Source organism: Tauraco erythrolophus, chromosome 17, assembly GCF_009769465.1.
Source record: "Tauraco erythrolophus isolate bTauEry1 chromosome 17, bTauEry1.pri, whole genome shotgun sequence".
Taxonomy (NCBI): Eukaryota; Metazoa; Chordata; class Aves; order Musophagiformes; family Musophagidae; genus Tauraco; species Tauraco erythrolophus.
The window spans coordinates 4419262-4444586 of record NC_141481.1 but is presented as its reverse complement, the minus strand read 5'-3'; the positions used below and the strand labels follow the sequence as shown (position 1 = coordinate 4444586).

Here is a 25325-nt window from a genome sequence, read left to right as displayed (position 1 = left end):
CACCTAATCCAACCTCCCTGTCATGGGCAGGGACGCCTCTCAACTAGATCAGGCTACTACAGAAACCTGAATAATAATGTTACTAATGCCAGCAGCAATTTTAATTGAATTGCCCACAGACATTTATTTCTGCTTCTCTTCCCCCTCACTGATACTCCTACAGGAAAACATGAATTCACAACTGAATTAATATAATTATATAGCTAGAATTAAGACTCAATATTTCACTTACATGAGGGTCACGATACTTCTATTTAGTTGACATTCAATAAGCTGTTCTAATTGGACTTTGTTTTAAATCAGAACAATTCATTTGAGACTTATCAGAGTTGAGCCACGGGCCTGAAGTTTTACTACAGGGCCTCTGGTCTTTGCACAGACTACTTTAGCTTCAGATGTTTTGGAAAACAAAAGTGAATTCAGAATTTTAAAAAGTCATAAATTATAATCCTTTGTATTTGCTCAGAAATATTGCCTTTTATTAACAATTCTAGCTTTGATGTGTTCAAAAAAAAAAAAAATAATCATACCCCGAATCAAGGATTCAACTGACTTGTTCTTGAGAGGGTGGCTAACCCAAGCAACCACTTATTTTACCTTAATCTTTCCAGGCTATGTATTTTTAATTCTTTCTATAACTATAAGGGTCATACAGTATTTACAGTTGTAGCCACCCAACCAAAATTTTAAAGATTCCTATATGTAACCCTAGTACCATCGTATCTAGCACAGTAGCAAGCTACAGGGACAGGCAGCATGCATACACCTACTCCCTATCGATTAACCGATGTCGAAGCTGGCCTTCCTGATGTGGCCAAAACCCAGTGAGTTTTACTTAGACAGGTGTCATTCTTTTTCTAGGGTAAGTATCAGGCTTTCCTCCTCAAAACGAAGTGGCCATAGTTTTTTTCAAAACACTTTTATAAAAGATCATTCTCTTCATATTGTAGTTACAAATAAGACACATGGGAGTATCAACGCTGTGTGCAAGGCAGCCGCAGTGGGCAAAGTAACAACGGACTTCAGCATCCAGAGCGTTCAACCCTTTCCTCTACCGACAGTATGGCTCCCATGTAAAACCCGTTACACTGTTGAAACAGAGGTTTTCTATGAACCAGGCACATGCACAGTCACAATATATCAATACATTAAAACATCTTTAGCATTACACAGCTACAAATGTAGGAGTGGGTGGTTGTCTGGTTCACGTATAACTGCTGCTAATGTACCATAATTGCTGCAACTTTAGAGGTGTAGCACATCTCAATTCTGTTTTTAGAAACAATCAGAACAATGACATACAGAAGTAACATAATGATTTAGATTATTAACACGTACTGTTACTTACGGCTATGTACAGCTACATCTTTTGGTGCTGTTGATATTGGTTCTGATACTGCTTAATTGAATTCTATCTTAAAATGTGTATGAACTAAAGCTATTCGAGGAGGATATATGAAAATTTTATTACACATTTTCCAACACCTCATGCAAATCTTGGTTATTTCCCTGCATAATCACTTTGTGTGGTTGAAGGTTGAACTGCAAACGACTGAATCCTGAAAACAGCAATTCCTGTAAGCAGTATTGCTGAAACCTGGGGGTTTTCTCCAATCCCACTGTATGCAATGAAATAAATGATTCACCATCAGGAATTAGAGTAAGGATATGTGGTCTTCATCCAGAAGAAGACTTAGTTGTCTGCACAGTGCCATTATGTGAGATGGCTTTAGATGTTAATACCTTGTTCTCAAGCACGTTTATCAAATGGGTCCCATTTGGAAAATAAAATATTATGGGTGAAAGCCTGCTCTTGTCTCTTCCTGCCCTCAACTGCGCTAGGACTTCACACAAATAACATGTCTATGCGCACGACATGGTTATGTGTTACCTGATCTAGCTGTGAACAGGCTGGTTTGGCTTTAGAAGCACCAGCGCTGGGCTCTTCCAGACACAGCTGTCCCTGCTGAGATATCTGTACGCAGAGGTCCTTCTAACTCAAATGTACTCCTGGCCAGAGCCGAGATTTTACAGGTTCAGATTTAAAATGCAAACACACTGCTTTTCCCCCACCTTCATACTGTTTGTGTTATCCTGTTATACACGAGATGACATCAGTGGCTGAGCAATGTGGCTCCCCAAGCAGACTGGTGTAAAATGAACAAAAAGTCAACAACCTTGCTGCTAGCAGAATAACTCACTCATTACAAACCACAGCACCTGTTCTCACCTTCACTCCATAGAAAAGCCTCATATTTTAATATTCTGAAGCACACAATGTATAGTTTACTTGCAAAAAAAATACTTATGGAAAAACAGGTGTTTATTCATTGTCTTTCTCAACTTCAGGCTTAATAGAATAAGATCGAACAGAATAGACTATTTCAGTTGGAAGGGACCTACAATGATCATCTAGTCCAACTGCCTGACCAATTCAGGGCTGACTAAGTTTAAAGCATGTTATTAAGGGCATTGTCCAAATGCCTCTTATACACTGACAAGTTCGGGACATCAACAAACTCTCTAGGAAGCCTGTTCCAGTGTTTGACCACCCTCTCGGTAAGAAATGCTTCCTGATGTTTTGGTCTGAACCTTCCCTAGCACAGCTTGAGCAATTCCCACGTGTCCTGTCACTGGATACCAGGGAGATGAGCTCAGCACCTCCCTCTCCACTTCCCCTCCTCAGGAAGCTGTGAAGAGCAATGGGGTTGCCCCTCAGCTTCCTTTTCTCCAAACAAGGAAAAGCACAAAGTCCTGAGCCGCTCCTCATAGGACATTCTTTCCAGCCCTTTCACCAGCTTGTTGCCCTGGACGCATTTAAGTGGTACTGTCTTAGCCAAGCAAAATCTCCAAGTCTTTGTTTCAATGCACAGTAGGAAGTTTTCAGTAGGAAGCATCAACGTGCGCAAGCACTATTCCCTAAGGATAGTGCTTATACAGAATAGCGCTATTCTCTCGTGATATTGCTAGGAAGTGACAATAGGTAACATTCTAAACCAAATAGATACTCATAGACATCTACAAGACAGAGTGCCTACAACATCAAAATTGTCCCCAACATATACTCCCTTATCACAATAAAGGTCAGGCTCTTTCACCAATCTCTAGTCAAGTGAACTGATACATGTATAATAAATTACAGAAATGCCCTTTGTGCTCTTTTATTTGTAAAAAGGAATAGCTAAGCAAAGGGTGCTCATCCACCCATGAGGAAAAAAATGTAAAACATAACAGAAAAATCTTTATTCTCTTATTGAATTTCAAAAAAGAAGAGACAGAAAAGTCCTATTTTCTTTTTCAGTCCTGCCAAGGCCAAACAAATTCATAATTGGCAGTTAAGCACATGTTTATCTGCCTTCTGGGTCTGTCTCCAATCTGAAGAGTGAAAGATCCTACGATTTATTTCAATAAATGCAATAACTGTTGACATACAGAGGAGGCATTCTTATGGTATTTATTCATGGGACAAAATTCTCAGAGTTGTACAGCTTTCTCCATCCTACCCTGATTGCAAGCAAACCACACAATTTGCTATTGCTTGGAAACACATCCAAGTTTCTTCGATCACAAATATTAAATAAAATCTAATAAAAATATGGAGAGAAGCTGGACACACTTCTAGTTTCCATGTTCTGTGTGGTTGTTGCATCATTCATATCCATAACATTCAATGAAATATGTACAGTGTAGAAGTACTTAATCTCTTTTTTCCCTTACAATTTTCTGCAAGGTTTAGGATTAAAGAGCATTTAGTAATCCTAACTAAGTCAGATGAGTATTCAGAAGAAAAGCTGTTCTGATGCCCTATCCTGTTTCTGTGTATATCATGTTTTCTATTTTTTCTACTCAATTGCTCACTCTAAATTGCAAGGACAACTGGTATTTAACAAAAGGCAAATTCTATTTCAAAGTTTTTTTCATTTATTTGGGTTTTTTTGACGTGAATTCTCCTAAGCACTAGAGGATACGACAAATCATTAGTGGTTCTCTGTGGACATAAGTGAGTCTTCCAGATACAGAATTTAATCAAAAGATCTTGCTGAAATCAAACGGGAGGTTACTTGTCCATATGGTTTTCTGTGCATTAAGAACAAAAGTTCTAATACAGGCATTTGAGTTGCTGGCTACAAAATTACATTGTGCATGATTGTACTGGATGTGGAAAAGCTCAATACTAAATGTGTTGTATTAGAATGGCAGACCCCTCTGTCTTGCAGGCACTATTACTGTTTCTTGCTTATAAAGTTTTGTCTAACTTGATTTGTTTCTGACTATTTGATAAAATAAGGCTGCAGGATATCATAATACATTTCAACTATTTCTTCCTATTGAAAACTGAAACATTGCTACCAAGCTGCCTCATGATAATATCTAGTTTTCTAACTGCATGTGAATCTATTCTGCCAGGCCAGTGCATTGAGCAAATGCTGGCTGCCACGAAGTCTATACAGACCAGTTAAAACGAAAGAAATGTATTATAACAATTCTCTATCTGCAAATGCAAAAAGCACTGCCAAAGTGTATGAAATGTTTCAAAAATATATACTAGATGCACCGTTTACATTGCAAGCCCTTTGGTGACTTCACCATGAGTACACAATGCTGCTGTGGTGTGGTCATGAATTGAGGTACTGGACTCGGAGTCCACTACTACTGAACTAATGTCTATTTGTCCTCTCCTTGGAAAGAGAGGGAAAGAGGGGCAGGTTACTCTAGAGTCCAGCATAAGGATCACTACTACTATTAGCAAGAATCACCCTTGGGTGAAACATGACAGTTGTTTAATAGGTCATAGAAATATTACATAAAAGATTAGAACACGGTCCAAAAATCCATAATTAAGATACACAAGAGAAGACTAAATGATTGCTCTGTGATTTATCATTAATTACACTGGAAAGGAACTATTAACCACAGTATTTCATGCTGTAAACATATAATACAGAGAGAATATTCCTGAAGCAGCATTGATTAAAGTTGGAGGTAAATATTCTAAACACAAAGGGAAACACGGTTAAAGCATATTGAGTTTCTGTGGGAAGTTTGAGTAATGATCCATTATTGTAGACAGAGATTATTTACAGTAACACGCTGTGAGAAGCAATAATTCTGACAGAATTAATACAAGGCCATAGCCTTTGGTCACAGAGCAAGTTCACAGGCATCCAAATAGCAGAGCTTCCAGCAGGCTCCCCTTGGGGCAGAGTTTGTGCCTTTTTCTGCCTGGCAAAGTCATAACGCATCAGGAATAAATAAATAAGATTGCATGGGAAAGTTTTCATAATAATCTATGGAACATTGAACGAGTTCCTCACTTCAATCAGCTGCTCAGGAAGCATCTTGCTCAGAAGCAAAGCCTTCCAGGCAGGTAACTTTCCCAGAGATGAACACCTGACCCCACAACCTAGCTCCTGTTGATATTGCTGTGCCTGGAATTTCAGTTCTTCCAGGGGCTGTTCATTTAAGCTGCGATAAATGAAGCCCACAGAAAACTGGGGCCCTCAGCACCCGACTGGATTTGACACTAAGGCAGAAAAGCTTGAGTCTTTGGCTTCTACAAGTTTAGAGCAAGATGCAATTGAAGGAAGCGTAGGAAGGCTGTTGCCAAAACAGTTTTGCTACCAACAGGAAAAGAAAAGGACAGCATACAAATCATACGTGTGTGTGCCTGGCAGGAGTCCACAAAGCCTTGTTCTTGGAAGACGTTCTGAGAAAGCTAAAGAGGCATTCCACAATCCATTAAAATAATGTATGCAGAGTAATAGGTTATAAGTAGAAACGTCTGAGAATAGACGCATCAATTTTACTTTTCCTTTTGGGTCTGTACTGTATTTTTGACATGAAGAACTGCACTGTGAAAGACCAATGGGTGACAACGGTCCAGTTAATAAGGAGATAGAAATGACAAAAAAGGTCATATTATAAAGGGACATAAATTGTGTCCCCTATTCAGCCTGCCTTCTGATACATTTTACTTTAGGCAGGTAGTATTGGGCAGGCACTCAAAATCTTTTCTGGGTGTTGTTCTCATGCCAAGAGGGACTTGAGTTCAACAGCATTGTTAATTAGCATTATTGCTAAATAAACCACCCCAGTCCCCCGTTCATCATTTTTGTATCAGCTGATCGTGGTTTTTTTAAAGGACTTAGACTTGATGTAGTGGTACTGTAACAAATTATTGAAACCCAACACCCTGTATTTCTGTTTGAGTATCAATTTATCAAGAGGGAAAAGGTCCAGCTTTGAAAGGTTTCTCACATTCAGTAAACCCATTGAACTTACCCCACTGAAAGGTAAAGGACTGAGAGACAACAGCTTTTTATTTGGATTGTAACTAAATAAATGAAGTAAAATCCTTAAGTCAGAAATGTCAGTCATTAGTACTTTGCCTCATTTAGGAAAGATAAAACTACATGAATACAGATATCAGTGAGAGCAGTTACATACCACACTCAATGTTCCTCTGGTTTAATGAAAGACAGAACCAGAGCTCAGGGAACTGTCATGGGATAACAACCACCCCATCTCCAAGGTATCAATACAAACATAACCCACGTTCATTTGCAAGGGACTGAGAATAAATTTAACAACTCATTTTCATTCGGTGGATTTGTGAAAAGGGGTTGTTGATCTCAGTCACTTTCCAGTGACCATGTTATCAAATGCAGCTCTGAAAGAGAAACTAATAAGAAGTTGGTCTCATTAGGAAGGTCAAAGAGATGGATGGAGTGAGATGTTCTTAGTGAGGTATGGAGCCTCTGTGTGAGATAGGGCACACTGGCACTGAGGAGTGCAAATAAACGCACAACGTGCACTGTGTTGAGGATATAAAGGTACTGCAAATCTAATTCATCAGGGCACATTTGTAAAATTACACAGTGATGAGGTATCACTACAGAAGATATGCTAAATTACTGCAATTTGGTTACTAAATATTGGCCTAACTCCATTAAAGTAGGTGTTCATAAAATTCATTCAGACAGAGCTTTGGAAATGTTCTAAATTTGCCTGATTCTGCTATTCTTGAAAAGTCTCAGTTTCATTGGGAATGAAGCAAAGGCTAGCCTGAGCACTGATCAAAACCTTACCCTAAATACAATAGTTTCCAAAATATCAGATCTACATTTTCATACTTGTCCCTCAACTTACAAATTATACAGTGCACCAAAATGTAATGAGTAGAGAGAAGAATGAATAGACTAGTAAGCAAATAGAGGCTATAAAAGAATACCCAGGATCTGAGAGACCTCATTAATTATTATTTTTTTAATTCTGAAGAGGAGAGGGAGAGGCAAGAAACGAGAAGAGAAGAGAAGAGAAGAGAAGAGAAGAGAAGAGAAGAGAAGAGAAGAGAAGAGAAGAGGAAGAGAAGAGAAGAGAAGAGAAGAGAGAGAAGAGAAGAGAAGAGAAGAGAAGAGAAGAGAAGAGAAGAGAAGAGAAGAGAAGAGAGAAGAGAAGAGAGAGAAGAGGAGAGAAGAGGAGAGAAGAGGAGAGAAAGAGGAGAGAAAGAGGAGAAAAGAGGAGAAAGAGGAGAAAAGAGGAGAGAGAAGAGGAGAAAAGAGGAGAAAAGAGGAGAAAGAGGAGAAAAGAGGAGAAAGAGGAGAAAAGAGAGAAAAGAGGAGAAAAGAGGAGAAAAAGAGGAGAAAAGGAGGAGAAAAGAGAAGAGGAGAAGAGAGAAGAGGAGAAAAGAAAAGGAGAAAAGCCATCCAACAAGTAGTTTATAGAGGCCAGTTACTTTGCTGTAGATTCACACTGTGGAAATTTACATTATAATTGTAAGAGCTGATTTATTTAAATTGATTAGCAGCAATTAGAAGAGAATAATAATCTTCCTCTCTCTTCCTTGTTATGCCACAGAAGGGTGGCATGTGTCTGTAGCTTTGTCTTCTCAAGCCAGAAACATGAAAGTGAGAATAGAGGAGAAAAGAAAGGGGATAGGAAATGTGTCAGTTGTGTCCAGAATGGTCACACCAACGTCAATGGAAGTACTCCTATTCCTGTAGCTTCAGGCTTGGCATTGTTGTTGTTCTTCAGAACCAAAAAGTACTGGTATGTATGTTGCTTACCTTCTCAGAGGAGCGTAAGCAACCTGTGTGCTATGTAGAGATCTTCCTCCTGCTGTAATAATCTCCTTAAACCATGAAAAGGAACAAGATAAAACATTTGGGATGGAGCAAGGGACCCCGGCAGCTTTCTCCAGTCACCTTTCCAGCATGGGTGGTACTGGCAGTCAGGACATAAAGGCCCTTTTACATACACCTTCAGTGATGGAGAGCACTGAATTGGGGTGAGATGGTGTTTGTAAGCTCTACTGAGGCAGAGTGAACAACAGCCTCCCGGACAAGCCAGCAGAAAGAGGACAGGACTGCTGCCAGTTCTCTCTCTGTCTTGCCTTTTTGGCAACAGCTGTATCTCTGAAGAGACTGCAGAGCTACCTCCATCTGAGCTGGCCCCTCACAAGTCTGGGAGTCTGCCCCAGTGGTGATGCCAGAAGCTGTCTGGAGTCAGTGCACCTCTGCCTGGGCCAGGGCACCTGCAGCGCCTGGCAGAGAGCTCACCTAGCACTGATTCATCTGGGCACTGAGACAGAGCAGGGGATGAGGATGGCCCCAGAGCCAGTTATCTTGGCTCTCCAGACATAAGGTGGAGACTGAAGAGTTAGGCTGGAGATATTTTCATGGATCCATATCCTACTCCTGTGTCTCTGAGATAGTACAGCCACCTGCAGTGCAGATGCTTTTCAGGGATATGTAGTACAGCCAGCTGTAAACTTGAAGAGGAGACATGGCTGAAGATGCCACACAGACAAGCAGTCACTCCCTGCAGAGACTTTAGGGAGGAGGAAGACACAGAAAAAGGTCTAACTTAGGAGAATGTAGAAAAAAAAAAAAGCAATAAAAAAGAAAAGGCTCTGAGAGAAACCTGGCAATCCAGCACAATTCTCTGGCAGGAAGAACTGCAGGGCTCAGATTTACCTCTGGCATGGCAGGATGAAAGAGAACAGTGCATAAGCCATGAACATGTACCCTCGGGACACTGATCCAACAGAACAGTCTCAGCTGTAGTACTTGCAGCACTGAGAACAACAGTGCTAATGTAAATATGCACTAAAAAGCAGAAGTGTAGCACACCTACAGCTCATAGCACAACAGTTCACACAAACTCATGCGGTCAACATTACATGACTAATCCATTCTGATTTCCACCACTGGACAGGTGGAGACTTTTTCCAGCTTTCCCTTCATGTCAGCTATGTATCTTAAAGAGTACTCTTGACTGAGCAACGTGCCTATGATAATGTAGCCCAATATGCCTTCTTCTCAGAGGAACAGAGTAACCTGTGCCTAGCCTACTGCAGTTATTTTGATAACTGCTTTCAAACTGCAAATAATATTTGCATTTTGGCAAAAAGGTCGTAATAGGATCAATAATCTCAACCTCTGTTCAGGTGGCTGAAGTCCTTTCAAAGCTATTGAAATTTGCTTCTTCAAAGCAGCAGGATTTTCTTGTTTGTTGAAACGTAAGTTCATCATTGTCCCTTTAACAGTAGAGTTACCACTCTACAAAGGCTGTTAAAATGTAAAAATAGAACTAGGTCATCTTTGTGCTGCACGTCAGTATATGTGCACGGACGTTATTGATCACAGAAATTACACATAAGAGCTTCTTAAAATAACATGGGGGTTGAGGCAGCAGCTACTGCAGTTGCCTTTTAAGTCCAAAGGTTCAAAATAAATGGGAACATTACTGATACGTTAAAAGGAAAATAACATTCCTGTTGATATAGGATTGCCTGTGTCCTAATTAAGGAAAGATTCTCTTTGCCTTCCCTTTCCTCCACTCTTATATCTATTTGGAACTTCCTTCAATAGGTTGGTGTGAACATCATCTGTAGAGATGATCAAATAATGGGAGGCTGAAGTCACTTAGTATCCTTTTGAATTATCCTCAGGATTATTTAGAATACTATAATTAAATGGCATCTGGTAATATGATGTTTATTTCCTTACAAAACTCTAATTTAAAATCAAATAAAAAACCTAGAAATAAGTCCCTTCCTCTAATAAATACCCGGGTGATAGTTCCAGGAAAAAACCAGACAGATATTCTTCCCCTGTTTCTCATCATAAGTTCTGAAATGTACAATTTTAAGTGCAAAAAGGAAAGTATTTTTAAAATCCATTTTTCCATTTTCTCTTTCTTCTTATCTCTACTGCCTAAGCATGAGACAAACAGAGTTATTTGACCTCTTGCAGAAATGTCATCAATAGCTACACTAAGAAACATTTGTGAGTAACAAGCAAGCTACAGACGAGCAACTGGTTTGTGGCCAGTGCCAAATACATAGCAAGAGTTACAACCTACACATCCGCCACACACAGGGACCAGTGCCGTGACTAAAATGACCAGTGAACCTACTAAGCTGACAATGCATTCCTCTTCTCAAATCATGGGGGTTTTAAGTATTCTTTCTTTCTGGTGAGAATGCCAGGCTCTGTAAACGGGATATATGATGTCTAGTCAGAATGCCCATCTGCAAGGTACTGTAACCTCTTTCCTAGGCTGCATGGTTAGAAGTGATTTACTGTAAAGAAAATGAGTGGGACACCTATCAGCTTTATATTTACTCTTATAAGACATACTTAGTCTACTTTACTTGCACTGTTATATTTCAAGTTTCAATTCAGAGGCCTAAAAATAAGAGAGAAGTGAAGAATATGCCATTTTCTCCCCCAAAGATAGCATTTTCTTTCTCAAAAGAAACTATTTGTCTGATCCTCTGTCTCAACTACTTTTTTTCCCCTGAAACTCTTGTGCATGTATTTGGATAAAACAACATTATCTAAATAGAAAATAATTTGAATCTACCAATTATTGAAATAACAATGTGGAACACATCTTAACTAAGGAGCCAAACGTTAAGCTATTATTCTACATAAAGGGCCAATCTAAATTATTACGGCTCATATAAATGCTCACTTATGTAAGGCTTGGTGTTGATTAAGAGAGAATCATTATACAGGACTCCAAAATACTTCATTTTTGTTAAATTTTTAGTTATTAAAAGCTACCATCTGAAGATTCAAAGAACCAAATTGTCCCTTTTAGGAGACAGTGCCTCAGTATTCACTAAAAAAGACAATACTTTCAAAAAACTAACCAAAATTAGCATCAGAAAGGGAGGGGTCATACCAGAGGACAGGAAGGGCAGCTTTCAAGAGCACTTGGAAAAATTATAACGTTTCTACTTGATGGCCCAGAAAGGTTCATCCTGCACTTGTAGAGAAAGGACTCAAGTCCTCTAAGAGCCATTATCTTTAAGAACTCACCCAATGGATGAAGTTCTGTAAAACTGTCAAAAAAAAAAAAAAAAAAAGGTGTGCTCTCGAGCCTTAAAAGAGAAGAAAGAACACAATTAAAATCATTTAGTAACCATTTAACTAATGAATTAAGGGACAGAGAAAAGGAAGGGAGGAATGAAATCGACAATTAATTCATCAAACTTCTTATAGCATCCTAGCCAAAACATGACCATGATTAACAACTAATAAAGATTTGCCAAGAACAAATGGGCCTAAACCTAAGCAATTTCCTTCCACGAAAATGTAACAGGCCCTTTAGATGGGAGAAAGATGTAGATAAAATAAATCTTGATTTTTAATACAATTTCAGAAGCTACTTCTAGAAGGTAAGTGCAAAAGAGTCTAAAAACTGCATTCAGAGAGTAGTCCCCAATGGTCATATTTTTTGAAATGGAAGGATATGCTGAACAGAGTCTCCAATATTGTGCAATATTTTCATTAGTGAGGAGGACGATGGGACATAGTGCACATACACTTACTAAATTTGTTGACAACACCAAGCTGAAAGAAGTTTCAAAGGCCTTGAAGGACAGAAATAAAATTCAAAAGATCCTAAAAAGCTGGAAAAATGGCGTGAAAAAAAACAAGGACTATCCCTATTAAATGAGAAGCAAAGTTCTATGTGTAAGAATAATCATCTAAATGAACACAGGATGGGAATGAGATGGTAAAGAACAGTCTGACATAAAAGGATTTCTGGGCTTTAGGAGATCAAAAGCAGAAATGGATAAACAGCACCATGCTGCTGCCAGAGAAGAAATGGTATGCTAGAGTGCATAAATAAGAAGACATCTTGCAAGATAAGAGAAATTTGAGATGCCAAACCTCAAGACAGATATGTTCAAAAAGGCTGGATTTCTGAGACATCTAATCATTCTCTGTGAGAAGACTGAAAGCATTCCTATTCCATAGTGCAGAGACGTCAAAATACGTAAAATGCTGCAGCGCAAGGGATAGTAATCATCTGCTCTCCATATCCCTGGAGGACAAGAGACCTAATGGACTTAAACTGCCTTACAGGAAATGTAAAACAGATAGTAGGACGAGCTCTCTAATGGTGAGAATACCACTAGAATAGCATTAGAACTGGATCGGAATGTGTGGGTAGGCTGTGGAGACCCTCACTGGAAGTTTTTTAAAACAACTAACATCTGTCAAAAGTACAGGTAATCCAGTTCTTCCTGAGAGGAGTATGGGATAAATGAGGTAATCTTTTGAAAAGCCAGTCATTTGTATTTTCTGTGATTCTATGCAACAAGATAACTTACATCCTAGTCTTTAATCAGTAAACTTTGTTCTCAACTATTCTAAAAGATAAAAAATTATGGCTATTTCTCTGAGAATAGAACTCTAATTCTTCACTGACCTTCTGAGTTCTTTCTCTGAGTTTTTGTTTGCTTAATACAGACTAACAAAACAAAAATGGCACCGACATTAACAAGACTTGCACATGCGGATTGGGAAAGAAGAGATCTATAACTGGATATCACATCTTCATTGTAGCACATTGATACATTTTCATCTCTAGAGAGACTCTAAATGAATAATCTAAATTATGCCTGAAATTAAAAAGCACACTCTCCTCTGTTGCTGGATAAGGTATATCAGGACAGAATATACCACTGGGATATGCCGGGTGAGATACATATTTAAGTAAAATTTTTCACAAACCCCACATTAGCTGGATGATTAGCTAGTGAAATTGTCCTCAACCTTTACTGACTGAAGAGGAACAATGCTGAGCAACTTCCTTCCAATTTAACTCTGTCTCTGTCTTAAATCTTAACTCTTCAATTGCCTTTGCCCATGAACAACACGAGAATCCTGCAGGCAATTTGTTACCCACAAGGTATAGGCAGGGGACTGCTAAGTTACTGCTTAGACATAACAGTAAATAACAAAGACAAGAAGTCAGTAACATGCTTGCTTTTATAATTTTTTATACTACCTAACAGTTGGTATATTGGGATAGCTAATAGACAAACTAGCAGAATGCCTGAACTAAGGGAATTTTTAATATATTCAAGCTGCACAAAAAATTATACTTATTGGTCATTAATAACCATTACGGTAAGAGAAAACAATAAACAAGGCATATAAACATTTAGAATAAATATTATAATGACAGGCACATTCCCATTAAGTAAAAGTATATTAATTGCTAGAAGAAAAGTAATTTCATTGAAAGACAAAACAGGCAAAACAAAGAGTCTGAGCTGGCTGGTACATCTTAGCAGACTCTTTTTATTTCTGTGAAAACGTACAGAAGTGTTTGATTTGTAAAACAACTGATACCTTATGGTAAGCGTAAAGAACATTCTTCTGGGAAAAAAAAATGCTGTTGTGTAAGTCAAATTTGCTGAATTTATCTTTTCTTAATTTGCATAGCTAAGGATATTTGCAGTGCTTAAAGTGTGTATAACTGGTGGGTTTAATTAATTTCTCAACTCTGCTACTTGAGGCAAAAGAAGATGAACAAAACCAGAAACGTGGGTGGGAGTGAGAACACAGCACCGCTCCCTGCCCTCCCACAACTCAAGCGCTGGAAATTGATATGAAAGCAGGGTCTTGATATCTCAAGAGTTCATCTGCTTATTGCCTTCTTAAAGGTTATAATCCTCTGTTTGTGAAGCCACAATGGGTTGCTCTAGAGAAGATTACAATGTCACAAATCCTATCAGAGGATTATAAATCTGTCAGGTTGTGAGTAATTATGAAGGAAAAGCAAACCTTCAGAGGACACAAAAATAACCTTCATAAAAGGAAATATGGTGTCACATAATAAAAGTCTACATGGAAAACCAACCTCAGACTGTAGCGTGCTTTTGCAAAGCCAGGGCCCAGAAAATATTAAGGAATGTGAGTGTGATGATACAACACGGAGCCCAAGCGAAACGAAAAGCAGAAGAGAGAGGCTTCCAGCCAGTTTAGTCACAAGGCCAGTAATATCCCAATCCCAATCCCACTCCCACCCTCCTCGGATGGCAGTAAAACAGCAAACTGATTTCACAGAACTCTGCTCCTACATGCTTGGAGTCTAACCAGAAACAAGGAGTCCAAACCTGAAACATGATGAAGGCCCCATCTCCTAAATCACCACAACCAGAGAGAATTCAGCACCTCACAGCATCAGGGACCTAATCTAGAAGACAGGGGGAAGGTTCAGTCACCAGCTCTTGAATTTAACTGATACACATGATGCAGTTTTCTTTTTTCCCATTTGTAACCTGTCACGCAGAGTTCAAAGGAGTTCACAGTCAGAAGATTCTTATATATATAAATAATTCTCAGAGATTTAAACACAAAGTGGCAGCAGCACATTCAATAAGAAAAAGGCCCTTTCGCAAGAACATTGTGTGCGCTTCCTTGGCTGGACTCTTGGCAGTGGAGCCCCACACCTCTTATTTTCCTTCTTCTATGTTTCAACCTTCCGTAAAATCCTTATTCAAAGACATAATCTCTGACTTTCACATAGGTAAGTGTCTGAAGGCTGTAGGTGGAAAAGTAAAGAAGTGGAGGAGGGAGGATTTGTATTGTAAAATTAGTGCTGTCCTCATCTGCAGTTCAGATAAATGTAGTGAGAATGAAGAGTGCATCTGTTTTTGAATGTGTGTAGATAGCATTGCCTTCATCTGACAGCAGCACAGAATTCCACTGTGCTGGAAGGAAACTTCAAAATTTTGCCATTTAAAAACAGGCACAAGGCATTCTTCGAGCAACAACAGCACTCTGACTACACAGCTCACTGATACGTCTCTGCAGTTTACCATTCCTGCCAGAGGAAAGTCAGTTCCTCCTAAGATATGCACCAAGGGCAGAGCACTGTGGATTTTGTGACCTGGCTCCTTGTCCTTCTTTGTCATGTCCAGATAAGTGATGTTTTCTCCGAACACCAGCTCATGAATCTCCCTACTGTAATGCTTTCTTATCCACAATAACCTTGTTCATCAGTGTCTCAAATTAGATCAACAAGGTGCTAAGAGTTATTATGCCATCCTATCTCTTGCCAATTTTCAATTTGAACCAACAGGAATTTTGGTGTCAGTCAGCACTACAAACCCTGCTGATTCACAAATGCTTGCAGCAGGGTGTACACTTCACTTGCCTATGCTCCATGCTGTCAGCACAGCCCACAACACCATTGTATCATAAGGACTTTAATACCTTTTTGAATCTGACAATGTAACTGAAGATGTTCCTGCGTCCAGCATTTTTCTGTTTTGGGGAAAAAAGCTTCTACTCAGAAATGCACTGAGGATATCCACATGTGAAAGACCATGCAACCTCTACTATGGAAGACAGCAGCAGACCAAGAGGTAAATCACGTATGAAGCGAATAGAAAACATACAGCACTAGACGTCGGTATGCTGAGAGACACTCTCATTCAGTGGCACGACGGAGAATCAAGAGTATAGCATGTAGCATGGGACTAACTCCTACAACTGCTTGATAGGACAGGGGAAGGCACAAGACAGTATGTTTGATGACAGGCATTTACACTGTAGACTGTCACTTCCATTAAACAGAAACAGTTTTTTGCTGGATGAAATGCCATCCCACTCATCTCAGATCCTTTTTGTGATGGTGATTAGATGGGTAGGTTGTCTGTGTTACAAGAATGTTTTTGTGATACAGTGCAGAGACAGAACAGATAACTGGCTAGCATAAACTGCCATGAAAAATATGTATTGCCACAGGGCTATCACATTTAGGGAAAATACGACAACTCACATGACTTATGCATCACTGATGAGAAAACAAAAAAGTCTGCATATCATAAGGGACAGAGACTTATAGGGATGACTTATGATACCATCAGATACAGAATAAAACAACTCCATGTGTTACTGAGGGTAGAACCTTATCTCAGAAGCTGCATTGCAAGGCTACAAGTGTTGAGAAATGGCAGCAGTAATGATCAAATCTTGGAAAGACTGTCAGATGAAGAAAGACTGAAAGGAGTGAAATTAATTACTTCAGAAAAGAGACAAATATTTGAAAAGTGGGAAAAAAGCATATAAAATAATGAATGGTACAGAAGCTAGATTGGGAGCATCTGTTCTTGCTAAAATACAAAATCAGCTAAATTGCAAGGCAGAGGAATTAAGTTTAGATAATAGGAATACTTTCCAGTTTAGGACTTGTGCTAGACTGTTGAAAATGCTGCTGCAGAGTGCCATTAATTTACCAAGAGCTGAAATACTATTTCATGACTATGTGGAGAACAAGACGATGCAGATTTATAAGTTAATGCAAACCAAAGGGTTTAAGATGGTTGCTGTTTCTGGGCATAACCTGTAGTGTAAGGAATAAGCACACACCGTTCATAGACAGTTTTGCATATAAATACCACTGGGGCTCTTGAACCTTCCTGTCACACAGCTAGTAGTGGACAGAGAGCTGCTACTAAACTGGAAGGACCATGCATATTCCATATATCTCTATATGTGCGTTATCTAATGGGTGTGAAGCCTGATTTTGATGTACCAGCTGTTGCAGAACATACCCTTGGATGCTCCTGCATGCAATGATGCTCTGGCTGTGAATAAGAATATCCTTTAAAAATACAACATTTAATGCAAATCTGAAGGAGGGAGAAAAGAATCTAAATAAAAAGACAATGACAATGGCAATACTATACCTACAAAGAGAGAAAAAACCTCAAGTTATACAAGTATAGGAAAATGCAAACACACACGAACTCAGGGAGAGTCAGTTCAGCTGCACTGGGACAACCTACAGGGAGGCAAAAGCAAGTATTTGAGTCAAGGGTTTGAGTTTCACCCCAACAGGGGGGAGGCTCAGTCCCATAAATGGAGAACAGTCTTATGCAGGAAGTAACTGCTCTGAAAGGAATTACTTTACAGTCATAGTCAGGTAGTTAAAATCCCACAGCTTTCGTCATATCTAGGATTGTTCATAAATAGCACCTGCAGTTTCTGTTGGTGAGGTTTGTAGGAATGTGAGTACAGATTTGCAATGCTGGATGAGTTAGTCTTATAATTAAGTATAATACACTCAAGAACAAAACCACAAATATGCATGTTGGTGGCAGTGCAATTATGGATGGGAGGGGAGCAATTTTATACTGGTATTCCTTAATCACTTAGATTTGTTCTGTTTTCATAGCTGTTATTTTCAATTTTAGTTAGTTCAGAGTATATCTTTTTCTCTTGAGTATCTGAAAATGCTCAGCTATTATTATATTTTGCTCTGAATTTTCCCTTCCCCCCCTCCTTGATTTCCCAGTCTTCTTTTGTCTGTCTTGTTCTCATTTCCTTTGTATGTGTGTCTGCAGGTGGCTTTTATAGCAAAATCTCATTCGTCTTTCCTGCCCTTCACCCATCCTCTCCTGTTTTGCTACTGCATCGCGTGTCTCATTTGTTCTTTTCCTTATGCCCATAACTGCTCATTTACTAATAGATTACATTCTATACCTATGGAGTTTTTTCATTTCACTGTCTTCCAGCACCAAATTATTGACAGAAAGGAATGAATCCCCAGGCCACTCTACAGAACAGGTTTCGCTCTATCGTGGCTGACGAGGAGGAGGATAGTGGCTCAACTTAAGGGATGTTCATGGCACGCTGTTGGCTCTCAAAACAGTGAACAAGCTTATTGCTGCAGCCTACTAGCATCCCTTCCTCTTACCTTGACTATTTCTAATCCTGGCAACTTCTTGATCAGAACAATCAAACTAGGTGAACTGCACAATATATTCTATAAACGATACAGAAAACAGAACAAACAAACAAAAAGTTTTGGGGCTTTTGCCTTGTCTTACCACATTCATACATGTGACCATGGTGTGTCAGGTTTTCCACATTAGGTCCTTCTTTGTACTTAATAATTGCTGAGATGCCCATTCCTTGATTTCTGAATGAAGTGCGTAAATTAGATATGACACCATCTTAATTGGATAGAGTCCTGCATAACATTACTGTTGTCACCATGAGGCGTACTAAAGCAACTCCAAAATTCACAACCAGGGAGGGGCGGAAACACTACAAAAAAAGCATTTTCACTTGAAAAATACAGTAAGCTGTTAGCTGTGACATCTGGACACAAGTCTCATTTGCACAGGCTGAGATATAAGTCAAGATAATAAACAGATAATGTACTGATCAGTTCATCAACTACTGGGACTGTGACCAGAAGCCGATGCCTTAGCCCTTTCCAAAGGCTCGCTGTTGGTGGCTGGGATGTAAACCCCACTTTCTTTAGCTATAAACTGGTTTTGGTGCAGCTTCCTTCCAGTTCTTGTTTTCTGCTCCATTTGCATCCCACAAGCTTTTCTATACCTAGGCCTTTTAAGAGGATAGCAGTCAAACCACTCTTCAACATCTGAAGACCATTTTCATTTTTCTTTTTTCCTGTCTGTCTTATTTCTGCCTAGCAGACATCTAGCTTTTGTGTGGTGAGCTTCAGCATGCTTTTTCAAACTCTTCTTTGTGGGCTGGTAGTAGGAAGACAGGGAGCAAACCACTAACACTACCTCCAGACTGACTCCTCAAAGTCATGGTATGTTAGGAAGCAGCCTGGCATCATATTTCCTTTCTTCAGCAGAAAATAAGATAGGTTGTGAATACTGCAGGTTTTTTACAGTATCACCATTACTAATCAGGTCTGACTATTCATCCTAGAAGCTGCAGTACAAATAGCTTTTTGACTCTCTGTGATGTTTATATTCTCTGTCTTTTAAAAATAAATACATAAATTGGCAGTAGCACAGCGCAGCTGGTTATATGGAATACCGGCTGGACAACGTACCAGTGTCAGGTTGCCAAAAGTCACGTATCAGCACAGCCACAGCTTTCAGGTTAAGGGTGTCCCCATTCAATGAAGCCAGCTATTTGCAAACACCCATCACAGAATATCTAGTTTATAAGTATGAAGGATTTAACTTGGCCCTAGATAGAGGTCAGTGATAGAGCTGGTAGGGATTTTTCTGGTTAAACTTTCTTCCAATTGAATCCAATCTCTTGTATCTCAAAAAATTTTATTAATCCAATAGTTTATTATTTGCTCCCCAAAATTTAACACTTATTATTTTTTCCGATTTCAATGAAAAAAAGTCAAAATCTCAAATTGAAAAATCTCAAATTTCACGTTGAGATCTTGTGAAGTAGTTGTAGACAAATTAATTTATTTCCTGAGAATCTCTTTTCAGTATTGCTGAGACTGAAGCAGTATTTGCAAGTACAAGATGACCCTGCTGAGGCCAATGCTTTTTTTAGTTATAAATGTGGATTGCCCCAGAGTAAGGAAGACAAATCCCGTTTGAAACCTCCCAGTTGCTCATGGCTAAGCAACTTACACTCCCCGTCACTGTGCCTGCTGCAGAATTTGCATTACACCATTGTTACTTCAATTATGAATATGTCTTAAATAGCAACCAAATATAGGTGAATTTACCCATCATCATTACATTAACTGTCTGAAGAAAATAATGTAAGTGTCCCATTTGCTCACTTATTTCTAGAAACCCAAGAATAAGGAAACAGATCACACGCAGTTTAGTAAACTTGCAAACAAATGCACCATTTACCAGTTATGGCCAGTTAGACTAAAATTCTGTATGATTCAGATTTAGACAGATGTATATATCAAGTTGAGATTTTCCTTTTAGGCCCTAGGAGTCCATTCCAATGGGAGTCTCTTTATAAATAGGAATAATTCTTCAATATAGTTCACTGCACTTTGCCAGAGTTTGGCCTTTTGCTTAATTTACTTTGTGCAAATGGCCAATTGAATGAGTAATTTGAACTGTGTCTTCTATGTGATGACTTAGTCTTGTATAAGCATCTAGGTAAGACTGAGGGACGCTGTGGAGTCAGTGTGGCAGTGAAAGAACGACCGCCATTAATTTGCTCGAAATTCATAATTCATGAGAGTTCTGGTCTTTTAACAAGACAAAAGAGAAGTCAAATATGATCTGGAAATAGAAAACATATTTTTTTACATGTTCATTAACACTCAAAGAACCAAACCCAGGAACATTAGTAACGCAGTAACCTAGTAACAACATAGTCTGCCACTAAACACCTGGATGAAAAGCAAATATATCTAACTCATGTTTCCCTGTACGTTTCTGAGGTGACTTTCTTCCCTACGTTTAAAGAGATGACTGAGCAAAAATAATAGGTCTAAATAAGAAACACAGCTAGAAAACCAGTCCTGGCTAACTACCTCTTATTTACAATGCTTTTGCAAGTCTCTACAACTGCAAGTCACTTTGGCAGTGAATATAGAAATACTGGTGCTCACAATACTTTCTTTACAGTGAAATCATGACGTGCTGACAGACCGAATAATAAGAATTGCCACAAGGGAACTTTGTAGTAGTAGTTGCAGCATCTACGAAGTCCTGATTTAGCTCTACTAAGAAAAAAACCTATTGAATATAGCGGTAAAGGCTGACATCTTCCTTATATTAAAGGTCCCACCCATGTTGGTATCTTTAGAGCCGTCCTGTTGCCAAAATATGGCTGTGTGTAGATGCAACCATAAAAGAGAGACATTTGGAAGATACAGATGGTTTGGAAAGAGTGTCCAGCTATTTTATGGTTCAAGCCATTAGAGTAAGAGGCTTTCCTCAGCTGTACTCTATAGATAGAATGGAAACGGAATAGGATTTCATGAATTCTTGCTGTAAGAGAAGAGCCACTCCACTTAGTTACATTAGACATGCCAGTATGATAGCTGAACAGAAACTTACTGAGAGCTTTTCTTCATTAGAAAATAGCAATTTACTAAAATAACAACTGTTTCTGTGAAAGGGTTGACTTAACAAACAACCCTTTCAAGGTAAACCTATCAAAAAAGAGTTCAAAAAGTGTTCCAGTACTTTTTTGGGGAGGGAATTCTGGAACAGAAAAGTTTCTTGTTCTCAATCTAAAATAACATTTCTCTTTTAGAAAGTGAGCCAACTTATTTTATATATGTATATAAAATTTGAAATCATAACAAAATGTTTCTCCTCATCTGACAATATTTGCAAAAAAAAAAATCCAACTTCAGATTTCATTTGTTTGGAAAAAGGAAAAAAACACCTACTGAAAAACTCTTTTTTTATGGGAAAATAATTTTTCATTCAGCTCTACCTACTATCCACAACCAGTTTGTTCCCTATCAACAATCAGTGACAGCAAGAAGAATCATACTGTTATTAGATGGCAGCACTTCCACCATTTTTCTTGAGTTGCCTCGAGGTGCCCTCACAGCTTGTTTCTACGTGTACGTGGTAGGAGGATGTGATTACATCGCTGTGCAGAGGCAGGGGCAGCCTCAGTCTAAACAGCAGAGACTGCACCAGGCAGCAGCAATGGTGAACAAGAAGAAACTTAAAAAACACCTTAGCTTTCCTTTTCTCTCCCAGCAGTAAATCTGTTAACTGGCTTCAGAGCCCCTGCTCATCCACTCAGCTTCATTAATGAGCGGTGGAGAGCCAAGTGGCTCAATTCCCTTAAAATCCTGGCAAACTGCAGGGATATTTGGCTCTTGCCAGATCCTGTGGGCACTTGGGGGGTGGTCCACTCACTCCATCACAATAAGCCTTCTTTCCCCTAACTGTCCAGCTTTCTTTCTACACGATCATAAGCCTGTGCTTGATGCTGTGGGTGTTACTGAATTGTCACCAATTCAGCACCATGGTTTCATGGCAGGAGAAGAATGCACTCTGCGATTTCAGAAGGCACGATACGGTTCTAAGATTGAAGATCAGCTCTAAATATCTCAAAATACACAGCCTGGAAAAAGACTGTGAAAAAAAAATATGCTGACCATGTTGAAATCTGTTGCAAATTGAATGCAGCATACAATTCTGACCAAATATTTTATAGGCTGGAATCAAACATCAAAAACAACTAATAAATTATGGTATATCTGAGAAAGAAAAGTATCCAAGTTGCATTCTCTACTATAAAGGAACAAATCAACTACAGAATGGATATAGGGTGAGTGCTGGTATAAAATTGTACATAAGCAGCAATTAGCTCCTGCTTTTAGTTATGCCTACTACAGAAAAAGTTATCTTGTTATGACATTGTGGTACCAACTGCCAGTGTAAAGGAGAAAACATAAGCACAAAGTGTGAGCTTTGAAGAAATGACCTAATGATAGTCATGAGCCAAAACTGCACATTCTGCACTGTGAGGCATGTCTGCAGAAGACAGCAATTTGCCCAGTGCTGTGTGAATAAACCAAGCTGGTTCTGCAATTAAAAACAGTGTAACTGCATATATGCAGCAGCCTGCCTGAGCCAATTTAAATTAGCCTGGCTATTTAACTGCGCAGGCAGAGTGATACTACTGCCCTGTATTCAAGTTTCCTTGTAATAAAACTCAACTTTTGGTTTGTATACTAATGCTGCAGAAAATTCAGTCTTTGTGTCGGTGTTCAATTGTTTTGAAAACCTACTTTTTAGTTCAAAGATCTTTTTATACAAAAGTTAGCATGCATTGCTACAATCATTCATCAGCCTTTAATCATGCCTTTAACTGTCTGAAGTACAAGTTTGCTGTACTCAAACTCCCACTTCATAGTAAATAGTGTTTTGTTGCATTAAATCTCATGACATATCCTGTCTAATCCATACTGGATGATGATGTTAAAACCTTAAGACTGACTTATTTTTTTCTTAATGCTTGTCGATTTTCTTTAATACAGATCCACCACAGATGAATAATGTCATGCCAACATCTCCCCTCCTTCCTCAGATGGCACATCAACATTCATATCCCAGCCTGGGACAGATCACAAACCCATATGAGCAACAGCCCCCAGGCAAAGAGCTTAACAAGTACGCCTCTCTAAAGGCAGTCGGTAAGTAAGCAACACGATGTGTGACTTCTCCTTTAGATCAATATGTTGCATTTGCTGTCGTCAGCTGACATTCTGCTTCAAAGTTAAAAACAAAGTCTTGCTCATCTGGACTATTTCATGACGGAATTTCATATAAATGTCATGTTAGTTGGAAATGTATTAAAAATTAACAGAGGAACTGCATTTAGTGATAAGAAAATTATGTGTAAGTATTGGTGATCATATGCATACAAAACCACACCATTTTTCAGCAAGTACACCGTTTTTCAGCAAGCTTCACCTATGTCATATGCACAGCATTCAGCCCTAGTTCTTTATGCCCTGAATATGTCTACCTAACCTAGGCCTTTCAGGATGTATTTTCCATAGCTATCTGCACAAATGAGAGAAAAAAATCAACGGATATGTTGCAAATTTAAAGCATATAATTTACACATCTTCTAAATACTTCCAAAAACAGAAGGTACACTTCCAAAGTAAGAGCTTTCACATTTTCTGCAGGATGTGCATTGATAGGTCACTGGAGGAATGTTCTGAGGCTTTATGGTTTCAAACAATTAGTGCATCACAAAGCTCCTAAAAACAATCCTGGTAGCAGCTATTTTCTGTGACTGATTAATATAGTACACTACTATTATAAGCAAATGGGGGAACATCCTCAAAGAAACAGTTGTGGGGAGGGAAAAGGACAACAGTGGGTAAAGATTTCAACATCATTTTCATATTGGAAGCATAAGTTGATAATATTTTTCAGAGGCTGTAAAAACCTGCTGCACACCATGTGAAGACAGAGAACCTTTATCACCTTACCTTTCACACCCCTTCTAGATAATAATAAATTCAGAACTGGGAGGAGGGGGTCTATTCATAAACAGCTTCTCACTAACCCCTGCTCAATTTACAGATATGGATGTTAACATCATTTCCCCACGAATTCAGAGCAATATCACACTGCCTATTTCCAGACAGAGCTATTTAGCTCAGAAATACAGCAGAACAGCTGAGAACATTCTGACTAAGAATCTAGTACTCCTCTTACTAGAAAAATTTTTCATCACAAACTGACATCTGAACTTCAGGATAGCAGACCTCTAATAAAATGTACACGTAAGGCCCATCCCAAATAGTTTAGCTTTGCTTTAGCTTGCTGGTTTTGTTTCTTACAAGTGGCATTTTTAAATCTGTTGATAAAAGACAATGGTTAATAGCTTTCTGCTGAATTTTGAATACAGACAGGGTAGCTTTACAATTCCTCCTTCAAAAGGTGATACTGTGTAATGATGTGATTTTTACAGATTTATGCACTGATATCAGGCTTCTTTTTTAGATGTCCATTTAGGTCAAGCCAATTACCAAAGCTAAAAGATACTTAAGCATAATAAAATGAGAGATGAAACACTCAAACTTCTCTCATCTGCCCAAGAGTCGCTGAATGTACTTGTTTTTAAAAATCATTAAAACAGAACTTCGATATTTCTTGGGTGTCTGAGTACAAGCTTTTAAAGCAGCTAGATTATAACCATACAGTTAAACCAACCTTGAAAGATTGTGCACTTCAGCTCCAAAAGTTGTATAATGCTTCTCAGAATCTTAAACTAAATTAAACATAACTTTCAGGGACACTTTCTTCCAGGAGTATTGCACCATCTTCCCTTGATTTTCCCCTTTCCTTCCTATCCTCTCTCTATTTTTCCTCCTGTAGATCTACTGGTCTCAGATTGCATTAGCCAAGTTTTAGATTCAGGTGAATTTTTGCCAGGAAAGTACAAAAGTGCTTCATTGTTATCCAAACTTTTCAGCAGAAAACCATAGAGATTTTGAAACGGTTACACATTCACGCCTTCTGTCTGGACGTATGGAGCAAGAGTTAAATATACTCAGCTTTTAACCGCTTTCAAACTCTCAAGGCCATGATTCTTCCCAAGAGGTACCTCTTGAGTACATCCCAAGATTACAAAGACGTTTTTCCATGATGCCAGCCGGGCCTGGGTTCATGACCATGCTGACATCAAGTTAACCAGATCATACATGGCAGAGTTCATATTGGCTTTATGAGAGCTCTGAGAGGAAATAGCAACTGGCCTACATCAGGCTCACCAATATAAATTTAACCTGACAACATATTTTGAACAAATAGA

The 25325-nt window shown here is 38.8% G+C and overlaps 1 protein-coding gene across 1 annotated transcript in view; it reads left to right on the top strand.

Annotated features, from left to right (window-relative positions):
- SHISA9 (shisa family member 9) overlaps positions 1-25325 on the top strand; it is a 184388-nt gene that overhangs the window by 141488 nt on the left and 17575 nt on the right. Inside the window, 1 exon segment of the mRNA XM_086622477.1 lies at positions 23032-23187. Within this exon segment, the coding sequence (XP_086478603.1) occupies positions 23032-23187 (156 nt within the window).